The following is a 12,395-nucleotide window of genomic DNA, read 5'->3' on the forward strand; positions in this document are numbered from 1 at the left end:
CAGGGAGACGGAAGAAGAGGGAGAGAACACAACCAACACTATATACAGAAAGCAATACATTATCAAGAGGATCCCCAGCCCGAGGAAAAACAACAAGACACTTACCTCTCCCCAGAGAGGCAAGTGACGGAAGTGAGTTTGTTTCTACAGCATGTCCAAATAATATATTCAGTTCTCTGTAACTTGAATTTATGTGATTTTTTTTTTCTTATGGGATCATTTAAGGGTAAAATATAGATTATATATATATTTATATAGATTATAATCCGATATATATAATTATAATCAGATTATAAATATATAGTATATTTGTGTTCGTTCACAATAACATTTCCATTTCCTCTGATCTACTGAGTTTTAGAAATAATATTGTACTATTTATTATGTATATGATATTTATACGTAGCCAAGACAATCCTGCAAATGTAGCTGATTACAGTGATTTTAATAACGAAGCTGCTTTACCACAGGTTCAGATACTGCAGCAGGACAACAACTTCATGTCATTATCTCTCCTTTATTGTTAATAACTGGACTGAAGAGGCAGCAAGAATACTTGTGATGTGGATACGAGTTTTGTACAATGTTGAAATACATAAAGTTTTTGTATCTTCAATGTTTTTAAAGATGTAAAAGAAGACTTTCCTGTAAATAATATATAAGTAATAAAAGTCTATGAGAAAAGTACTTGTTGTTGCTGTTATCTATGATCACAGTAAACTCGTCACCAACACATTTATGTTGTTAGTTGATAGTTTGAACCTTATGCAGATCTACCTTATCTCAATATGGTATCTCAATCATCTGTCATCTATGCAGGTAGAAATATTTCTATTTCTACCTAGCATCACCGCAAATTATGACATCATAAAGACTGCTGATCACTGGATTTACAAACAACATAGACAGTCACTGAGCATTAAAAGTATTTGTAAGAAGAATACATGGGAACACAGATTATATGAATAAGACGACTGAAATTTTATATTTTGGGTAGTTTAACAATGACAGATATCAATAAATAACTGTTAACAATTTAGATTTTTTTAAAAGCAAAAAATCAAAAAGTATCATAGATAAAAGCTTTACTTTTCCTTTACTTTGTATTATTAGTTTCATGTAGCCACTATGTTGGGTATAGAAAACAGCACAGATCAACTGATTAGTGTATACGAAACTTGAATGTGGTAATCTTGGGTAAGAAAGTGTTTCTATGCTGAAGAAAAACCCCATCTGCACTTTGAGTGTGACCACATGTCAGTGGGGGTGGGGTGTAAATTAGGCCACCACAACTTGCATGTTCAAGACAAACTCATCATATTAAAGATTTTACAACTGAAAGCAGTCCTCAGGTAAGTAAAGACAATGTTTACAATTATTGTTATTATTTATACGTGAAGAGGAGCATAATTCAATTTATTTTAGATGTATGCATAATTATGAAGAAAAACTTTATAAATAGTGCAATTAAGTACACTGAGATTGTCTGCAGTGAGTTGCTCTTAATGTGAGTGGATATAAATGTGATCACTGGTAATGGACTATTTAATTTTGTTTTGACTAAATGATGATTTGATCAATGTGTTTAGCTGCTGACATTATCAGTTACTAGTTTGTTGGGTATGCATTACTAGTCTAATGAATTACTTCTAAAGTTAAACTTCCCTTTATGAAGGCTACCTTAAATTAGGCTAGTTTTAATTTCTTGGGTAAACAGAATGACAAATATAACAGTTGCTGAAATTTAAAAAGTGAAAAGTGGTTGTTTTTTAAATTTTTTAACAGAGCTTAAATTAATTTTTTTAGCCCCAAATTTATCAGGGATCTTAAACACCATAAAAAACATGAAAGAAATTGCAGTTTTAAAAAGTTCCAAATGTACATTGGAGGCTTGAAACTATGAGAAGTTTCACACAAAGTAAAATTTTGCATGTGTTTAATTTAAATGCTATACTATATGTACTACTTAAAAAAATAGAAGAACACTTTTAAATGTTTTTAATCAGCGTAAGGTGAGTGCCATGGGGTGTTATTAATCAATGTTAATGAAATTAACAACAGGTGCATTAGAGGGACAACAAGGAGACAACCCCAAAACAAAAATGGTTTTGTATGTTGAAGTCACCTGCATTTTATCCGTCCTCATCTTTTCAGCGGATTGGTGCAGTGGCTGCAGTGATGCAGATGCTGTACCGGTCTGTTGTGGTGAAGAGAGAGCGTAAAAGCGAAGCTTTCAATTTACCGGTCAATCTACGTCCCTACCCTCACCTATTGTCACGAGCTGTGGGTAGTGACCGAAAGTACGAGATCTCGAATACAAGCGGCAGAAATGGGCTTCCTCCAAAGGGTGACTGGCCTCTCCCTTAGAGATAGGGTGAGAAGTTTGGCCATTCGGGAGGGGCTCAGAGTAGAACCGCTGCTCCACCACATCGAAAGGAGCCAGTTGAGGTGGTTCAGGCATCTGACAAGGATGCCTCCTGAGCACCTCCTGGGAGAGTTTTTCTGGGCAAGTCCCACCGGGAGCAGGCCCCGGGGCAGACCCAGGACACGCTGGAGAGATTATATCTCTTGGCTGGCCTGGGAACGCCTTGGTGTTCCCCCGGATAAGCTGGAGGAGGTGGCTGGGGAGAGGGAGGTCTGGGCTTCTCTGCTTGGGCAGCTGCCCCCGCGACCCGGCCCCGGATAAAGCGGAAGAAAATGGATGGATGGATGGATGGATGGATCTTTTCAGTATTTTTTTCAGTTTTGCATTTGGGTTGGGTCCGTGTCACTACTGGTTTCATGAGGAAATATCTGGACCCTACAGAGGTTACACAGTTACAATGGCACGTGTATTGATGTGCCATGCTAAAGTAGTTAGAGGGTTTCCTGGGTCTCCCAAGACAGTATCAGGAGAAAGACAGTTACTCTAGGAAAGCTGGGCAGGGCTGTAGAAGGTCCTTAACCTATCAGCATGACCGGTTTCAGTAAAGAACCGGGTGAGCACTGCCAGAGACCTACAAAATGAACTCCATCACTCTTCTGGTGTGAATGTCTCTGAAAAAACAATCAAAACAAACTTCATGAAGGTAGCATGAGAGCCCAATATACACTAGTGGGCCCTGTGGTCACTGCCCGACACCATGGAGCCCAAGTGGCATTTGCTAAGTGGGGTTTGTGGCAGAGCCACCACTGTTATCCTGTGCTTTTCACAGATGAAAGCAAGTTTACTTTGAGCACACATGACAGGTGTCAAAATGTCTGAAGCCATGGATAACATAATGCTGCCCATAACATAATTCAGCATGACCGTTTTGGTGGTGGGTCAGTGATGGTCTGGAGAGGCAATGAAGGGACACACAGTCCTCTATGGGTTAGGCAACGGCACCCTGACTGTGATTTAGTATCAGGATAAAATCTCAGACCCTTGCACTGGTGCAGAGGGTTCTGGGTTCTTCCTGGTGCAAGAGAATACTCATCCTTATGTAGTGAGAGCAGGCAGCTCCTGGAGGATGAAGGAATTAATTCCACTGACTGGACCCCAAACTCACCTAAAGCCAATGGAAAACCTCTGGGTCACTTTCCACCTCAGTGATGCCCTTGTACCCACATCATCCTAGATGTGGGATGAGATTCCCCAGGACACAAGCCATCATCCTGTTGTCAGGCATGCATACAAGCATGTGGCAGTATTTTGAGTTGCTATTATTATTGTTACTATTATTATTATTATTATTTTTTTAAAGAGAGTAGAAAATTCTTCTACAGCAACTCCACCACACAGAAAGTCAGCTGGAGATGTGGGGAGTCCTGATATGGATCGAGGTCTGCTTCTTCTTTCCAGTGACCATACTGTTCTTCTGCTGTGCATGTGGTGTGGTACGTAAATACGTCCAATCTTTTTATGTCTATATAAGTTTGTGAACAATTAAAAAAACTTAGCAAAAAACAAAAACAAAACACTAAATTAAAATTAAAAACAAAAAGAAAAGAATAACATATAAAAATGAAAAAAATTAAAAATTAGCCCAGCGATAGACTGCCAGATGTCAGATACGATCCAGCACCCATGTGACCCTGAATTAGATAAGCTGTTGACTCAAAGGAGAAAGAAAATAAACATGGAGTGTTGAGTCATAATTAAAGTTAAGTAGTTACTTTAATCTTTACAAATAAAATCAAAAGTCTGACAATCAAACACTTTCCAGTTACGCTCTGTAGATTCATCTTACTACAAAAGTAGCCCATTGATAGTGTAGGAATAGTAGAATAAAATAATAAAGTCTTACCATATTATATTTTATTGGTGCAGCAAAAGTAAAGTGCAATAATGTCAACTTCACTGAATCAGATACAGTCATGTCATAAAATTAGCACATCCCATGTTAACTGTTGGGCTTTTGACATACACATTCATGAATAAATGAAACTCCTTAAAGCCAATCATGTGCTGACAGCTTCACTACTATTCAGAAATTATTCTCTAAGTTCCCAAAAGTTGATTCTGTTCATCTGGACGTAGCGTTTTGTGGGAGAAACATTTCGTCACTCATCCAGGTGACTTCTTCAGTCTCAGCTGACTCCAGGTTTCCCCAATCTTATAAACAGTACATTTGCATAATGACTGAAACTAGCACCATCAAAGCCATTGATCAGTGGTTGTTGATCAATGGTCATGAGAATTTGCATATTAATGATCAAGGAACTGACCTCCAAGCCCATTGTTCATTCAGTGGTGCTAGTTTAAGTTATTGTGCAAATGTTCTCTAAGGATGAGAGGTTCAAGCAACTTAAAGAAGTCCAGACGCTTTTCTTTCCAAGCTCCTTAGACTACGATGACCTGGATGACTGAGGACCTTCACAGACACATGCAAATGTTCTGTTTATAAAGTCAGCTGAGAGTGAAGAAGTCACTTGGATGAGTGACAAAATGTTTCTCCCACTGAAATCGCTACGTCCAGATGAACAGAATCAACTTTTGGGTATTTACTTACTTGCTAAATTGTGCATGCATCAAGATATTCTCTAAATTCCTGGGATTAATAGGGGGCTATATTGTTATTCTACAGCAAAACAGTCAACACTATCTATCTATCTATCTATCTATCTATCTATCTATCTATCTATCTATCTATCTATCTATAGTGTTGACTGTTCTATATATATCTATATACCTATATCTATCTATATCTATCTATCTATATATATATATATATATATATATATATAGTGTTTTTGGGACATAACATTTTTTGGTTTCTTATTTTGTTACTCATCTGTGTTGCTGTTATAGTCAAAGTAAGCAGGTTGACAGAGTGTGACACCTGCTGTTCACTTTTTGTAACTGCTTCTGTTATTCTTCCTGTTTGTTCTGCATCTGGAGAAATAAGTAGGCTACTGGAGAATAAATTTTACTTACTAATTGGCGTTAAATAAAAAAAAATTAAGTGTATGTCATGTACATTGGTTTCACTGAGGTGAAGCAAGAAGGTGCAGTGTTCAAATATTCATTTAATTTCTTTTGGACATACATGTGAAATTAATTTGATCTTCAATGTGCAGATGTAAGTGTTTGAAATTTGTGTTTATTTTGAGGTGTATGAATAATACACAATATATAAAAATATATATTATAGGAGAAATTGATTTTCATGTTTTCCAACATAAAAGTAAAATATTTATCTTGCTTTATAAGACATAAAATAAATATATGTATTTATTCATACACATTAATCTACACTTATGACTATATAATCTTTATTACTGCATTAATGTGGTTTCAATTAATATTTCTGGCAGGGGCGAAAATATCAGGTCCCTGTCATCTATTACACAAACCTCCTCATCTCCGTTCTAATCCATCGCAGCATGACGTTCCTTTGGTGGAGGACACTGTATGACAACAGTGCATCTTTCTTTTACAATTTTGCTGTGACGGCCAGTCTTTACTTCAGGTTGTGCATTGCTCTGGAAAGGTACCAGTGCGTGTGTGTGTGTGTGTGTGTGTACTTGCATCTCTCTGATTATTATTATGTACTCTGAAGGATCACTGTGGTCAAAAACAAACTATTCTGTGTGATAATATGATCATCTTTCTGTTTTGTGTTGCAGGTATTGTTTCATCGCCTGCCCACTGTTGGACTGTTTCAGACAAACTGAGGGTTCTGTGCTGGTCTGTGTTCTGGTCTGGGCCTTTTGTATTGTTAGTGTTGCTCTTGCTGTATTTTTATATGAATTTGTACGTTTAATTATTTATGCCGCCCTCCCTGCCCCCCTGTTCATCTTCTGTCTCGCTGGGACACTTAAAGCTCTGCCTGCTGCCACCTCAGTGCCCACTGAAGAAAAACGAAGAATTGTAGGAACCTTGGTTCTGTTGCTGCTTAATTACTTTCTCATAAACCTTCCTGCAGTCATTCTATTACCTGTCAGCTTGCGTCCACGTCGCCCTGAGACAGCTACTGATTTTATCATTATGATCTTTTTTCTGTTTAGTTCATTGTTGGACTTCATTCTGTTTGCCTTCATGTGTAAAGGGCCCATTGACAGGCTGCTGGCACATCTGTGCTGCTGCAGTATGGAGAGCAACAACACAGGAGATGTGACTGATGTTGGCACAGACAGGTCAGATCATGTAGTCAGAGATGAAGGAAACGAGGAAACAGGGTCACATGACAGGGAAGATGAAGAGGAATTAGAAAGTGTGAGATAAGTAAACACCATCCAAAGTCTTTCTTCAGCTGAAGCCTCAGGCTGTAAGAATTGTTTTGTTGAGTAGTTGGATGATGTCAGTTTAAAAGTAGAAATTGTTTCATAATTTCTTCTAAAGGCCCCGTGGTGGTGAGGTAGCCAGAAGGACCCGGGTTCATATCCAGTTTGGGGCCTTTCAGTTTGGAGTTTGCATGTTCTCCTCAGGTCTGTGAGCGCCCTCGTCAGGTACTTTTAATTCCTGCAGTCCAAAACATGCATTAGGGTTAGTTTAACTGGTGATCCTAAACTTCCTGTAGGTGTGAAGGGTTTCCTGTGTTAGCTTTGTCTTTAACTCCTATAAGGAGGATGAAAAGAGACTGATGAAATTTCTTCTGAAGGCTTCTTATATTCAAATATTAATCACAGAAGGTTATTATTATGTTATTGCTTTTTATAAGACATTTAATGATCATATCCAGCTTACATTGTTTTTTTTTAATATCATACTTAATTATATTGTTGTTTAATTTCTTGGATAACTTTTGTTTTCCCTCACAGTAACAATTTATTTCCCTCTGATCTTTTGAGTTAAGACACAATGTAGTGTAATATTAATATTATTGTTGTAAGATGCTTTCTTGGTTGCAGGTTTTTTATGTTCAAAAATTATTATTATTATTTTTCTGAAGTTTGAACTGAAATACCTGATATTTTCCTCATTTGTTAAACTCCTCTTCTTTGAGATATCAAAAATAAATAACTAAATAAAAATTGTCCATGGAAGTTATGATCCTCTATGCGCATTTAAATGAGCATTTAATTTCTTCTTACAGTGACTCACAGATGTCATCAAAACTTCAGAGCGAGAATGCTGAAACTATTGAATCTACTGAACAAAAACCTAAAGCAACTACTAAGGCTAAATTTATTTGTGGTACAAAACATAGATGGGAACAAACTTTTTTGTGATTCAACAGAACTGGGTGGTTTGAGGTAATATTTATTTAGTTTAGTTTACTGCACTGGTGATATGAGACACTGTATTTTTCTTCAGAGCTGTATTTGTGAAATAAAATACAATCTAGCTTGGAAAAAATAGCTTTGTCTAATTTTTTGCAGTTACAAATTGTTCATCCATTATGGGTCCTACATTTAATCAAAAGGCCAGCAGGTGGCAGTTCTCTGGTTTTATAAAGATGTAAAATTAAAGTCTATGAGAAAATTACTTGTTGTTGCTGTCATCTATGGCCACAGTAAACTCCTCACAGATACATTTATGTTGTCAGTTGATAGTTTGAATCTTAAACAGGCCTACCATTTAAAAGTATCTCAATATGTCAGTCATCTATGCAGGACCGTGTTCATGTTGAAATATTTCTATTTCTGCCTGGCAACACCACAAACTGCTGATCACTGGGTTTATAAACAACCTAAAGCAGTCGCCAAGCATTGAAAGTACTTGTACAAAGCAAACTTGTGAATCAGAATCAGAAACTTTATTGTCATTGTCATGAGAACAACGAAATTAAGAATGGTCCCCGATCATTGCATCATCCCTAGCAATATCAAAATATAAATAAAACAATAAAATTCAATAATAAAATAGATAGAATACTTAAAATACTAATAAGATATAACAGTAAAACATTCACATACATTCCCACACACATGCTTCAGACCGTGCATAGATTAACACAAGAGTGGCGTGATGGACATTTTTTTGTAGTATTCAGATGTGTTATTGCAGTTGGATAACAGCTGTGTTTGAGTCTATTAGTCCTTGCTCTGATTGCCCTGTACCGTCTGCCTGAGGGCAACAGTTCGAACAGGGAGTGGCCAGGATGTGAGGTGTCTTTTATGATGTTTTGGGCCTTTTTAAAACAGTGGGCGTTGTGTAGAACTTCCAGTGTGGGGAGAGGGCAGCCAGTGATCTTTTGGGCGGTGTTAATGATCCCTTGGAGTGCTTTCCTCTGAGCCCCTGTGCAGCTAGTGTACCAGATGCATATGCAGTAAGTTAGAACACTCTCAATGGTGGCTCTGTAGAAGGACACCAGCAGTCTCTGTGTGATGTTATTCCTCCTGAGAATTCTCAGGAAGTACAGTCTCTGTTGGGCCTTTTTCAGCAGCTCGGAGGTGTTCACACTCCAGGAAAGGTTCTCCTCTATATTGACTCCCAGGAAGCGGAAGCTTGTGAACACAGATTGCATGAAAAAGTGTACAGAAAATTAATATTTTAGGGGGAAATAAATCAATACATAAGTGATAACAATTTAGATTTAAAAAAAAGCAATAAATGAAAAAGTATCATAGATAAAAGGTTTAGTTTTCTTTTATTTTGTATTATTAGTTTCATGTAGCCACTATGTTAGGTTTATAAAACAGCACAGATCAACTGATTAGTATCAACGAAACTTGAATGTGGGCTACATCTTGGAAAAAAAAGTTGTTTCTATGCTGAAAATAAACCATCTGCACTTTGAGTGTGACCACATGTCTGTGGGGGTGGGGTGTAAATTAGGCTCCCACAACTTCCACGTTCAAGACAAACTCATCATATTACACATTTTACCCACAGTTTCAACTGAAGGCAGACCTCAGGTAACTAAAGACAATGTTTACAATTATTGTTATTATTTATAAGGAACATAATTCAATTTATTTTAGATTGATGTTTCTTAAATTAGTTGTCTGATCCTGGTGAATATAAAATAAGTACTGTATTTAGCTGCTGACATGATCAGTTACCAGTTGATTGGGTACACATTCCTAGTCTAAATTAAACTTGCCTTCATGAAAATGACCTTAAATTAGACTGTCTTGATGCATGGTCAATCATCCAGGTAAGTAAATCTCCAAAAGTTTATTCTGTTCTTCTGGATGTAGCACTTTCTGTGGGAGAAACAGTGGACACTCTTTCAATGATGAGGATGTTCACATCCTGGAAAGGGAGGAACGCTGGTTTGAGCGTGGAGTCAAGGAGGCCATTTACGTGAAAAGGGAAAGACAATCTCTGAATCAAGGAGGGGGCCTAAGGGTACATCTGTCACCATCTCACAATGCTGTGATTGCAGCCATTCCCCAACTCACTGTGAATGGTACTCATGGCCATTGATCAGTGTTTTGTAATCAATCGTTATGAGAATTTGCATAATTATGATGAAGAAACTGACCTCTCAGCCCATCGTTCCTTTGGTGGGCTGGTTTCAGTCATTGTGCAAATGGACTGTTTATAAGATTTGGGGAAACCTGCCTTCAGTTGAGACTGAAAAAGTCACTTGGATGAGTGACAAAACATTTCACGGAAAATGCTACGTCCAGATGAACAGAGTCAACCTTTGGAGATGAAATTAGACTGGTTTTAACTTCTTGGGTAAATATAATGTCAAATTTAGCAGTTGCTCAAAGTTAAAACGTAACAATATTTTAAAAAAAACTTTAATATGGGAGAAACACAACTGGACAATCACTTTGGTAACAACATTTAAGTAAAAATCATATGTTAAAAATCACAGATGTTAAAGTTTTTCGATATTTTCTTTTGTTATTAAAACTTGATGCTTAGTCGGTTAGAGAAAAAAAAAGCCAATATGAAAAACACATTTTCTGACTGTGGCACTTAGAGTTCATGTAAAACTGATGGTTTTAACAGAGTTTAAACATATTGTTTAGCTCTGAAATTTATATACCTAGTTCCTCTACCTAAGAAGTTATCGGGGATCCAAAATACCATAGAAAATACTAAAGAAATTGCAGTTTTAAAAAGTTTCAAATACACATTGGGGGTCAGTAACTCTGAGAAGTTTCTCACAAAGTAAAAGTTTGCATCTCTTTACTATATATTCAGTTCAGTCGAGTTCATTTCTTTTTTTATTTCAAACATATACATTCACCAACGTTTCATAAAATCATTCCATACAGTTGTTTGAAAGGGAGTAGGCAGAAGTATATACTTATTTAGCCCTACCCCCTCAGGTTTACATCCTCATCATCTAAATTTGAACAACAAAAACGTATACAATGCCTTCAACTTAGAACATAACATCTTAAAAAAATATTTTCACATGTTCAACTAAAACTATATTTAGATTTGCTAATTTGCAGAAGAAAATAAACATGAGTTTGACTGCTGTCTTGGGTTAATTGCATTTTCTTCATTCTTATACTTATTTAATATTTCTTTTTTGAGTTTTATTTTAAACTGGTTTATATCACTACTGACCTTTATTTCTTCTTTTAACACATTCCAGAATTTAACTCCAGCTATTGAAATAGACATCCTTTTCAATGTTGTTCTGACTCTTTGTAATTTTAAATTCCACTTCCCTCTAAAATTATGCCTCCCTTCTCTTTCTAAGAATTCTATATTATATATACGAGTTTAAAAAATTTAAAGAACACTTTTAAAAAGTCTTCATCGGAATATATCATCAGAGAAGCTAACTACAACATTGATCTGGTAAGTTGAGTGGCGTGGGTGTTATTAATCAGTTTCGGCTGCTTTGGTCTTAATGAAATTAGCAAAATGTGCATCAGAGGGGCAACAATGAGACAACCACCCCAAAAAATGGTTTTGCTGAAACTGCAATGAAGGGACACACAGTCCTCTATGGGTTAGGCAACGGCACACTGACTGTGATTTAATATCAGGATAATATCCTTGGAACCCAGCCCTTGCACTGGTGTAGTGGGTTCTGGGTTCCTCCTGGTGCAACACAATACTCGGTCTTATGTGGTGAGAGCAGGCAGCTCCTGGAAGATGAAGGAATTAATACCACTGACTGGACCCCAAACTCACCTAAAGCCAATGGAAAACCTCTGGGTCACTTTCCAGGAGCTCAGTGATGCCCTTGTACCCACATCATCCTAGATGTAGGAGGAGATCCCCCAGGACACAAGACATCATCCTATTGTCAGGCATGCATACAAGCATGTGGGAGCATTAATAATTACTGAGTATTTTGAGTTGCTGCTGATGAAATGGACTAGCCTGATGCATAAGATTTTAATTGGATTTTCATGGTTTGTTTGAATTCAGAGCTTGTTGACAATTGAATTTCAACCAAATAATTTAGCATCCTTTTGTCATGGCCTGGGTCAAGGGACCCAGGGCTCATTTTTGGTGTTTTTTGTCTCTTCCCTGTTTCTCCTAGTGGTGTGTGGATCAATATTGAAATATCGCTTCCTCCGGTACCAGTTATTTATGTTCTAGAATCGATTCTGATATTAAAATATCGATATTTTAATAATTTGGGATAAATATTTAGTTTATCATTAACAGGAACCCAGTGGAAATAAACTATATCATTCGGATCATCTAAATTGGAAGGAACTACTTCTTCTTCTGCCTTTCATAGTCATATGCGAAATACAGCTTTTTTTGTATTTTTGGTGTTTTGTTGTCTCTCTCCTGTTTCTCCGTCTAACTGTGTGTGACTTTTCCCACACATGTATTTTAAGTCAAACGGGAAAAAAAAATATGAGTTTGAGGAGGGTCATTTGGAGGAACTCAGTGTTTTTCCAGCATTTAGAGCAAACCAGTGAATCACTTTCACCACCTGCTGTTTCACATATTTTTTTTTTCAGAGTAGAAAATTCAGAGTAGAAAATTCTTCTACAGCAACTCCACCACACAGAAAGTCAGATGGAGATGTGGGGAGTCCTGATATGGATCGAGGTCTGCTTCTTCTTTCCCGTGACCATACTGTTCTTCTGCTGTGTGTGTTGTAAGT

General features: G+C 37.0%; 1 protein-coding gene across 1 annotated transcript; it reads left to right on the forward strand.

The window, feature by feature from the left end:
• The first annotated feature begins 5,847 nt into the window (after positions 1-5,847).
• LOC146695083 (uncharacterized) lies at positions 5,848-6,688 on the forward strand. The gene is made up of 2 exons (XM_085478520.1): positions 5,848-5,954; positions 6,091-6,688. The coding sequence occupies exons 1-2, from the start codon at positions 5,848-5,850 to the stop codon at positions 6,686-6,688; spliced, it is 705 nt and encodes a 234-aa protein (XP_085334646.1).
• Positions 6,689-12,395: the final 5,707 nt, after the last annotated feature.

This window comes from Copadichromis virginalis, linkage group LG13 (genome assembly GCF_057382275.1).
Source record: "Copadichromis virginalis isolate Kocher_CV1m ecotype Utaka linkage group LG13, C_Virginalis_male_GT1.1, whole genome shotgun sequence".
In the NCBI taxonomy this organism is placed as follows: domain Eukaryota; kingdom Metazoa; phylum Chordata; class Actinopteri; order Cichliformes; family Cichlidae; genus Copadichromis; species Copadichromis virginalis.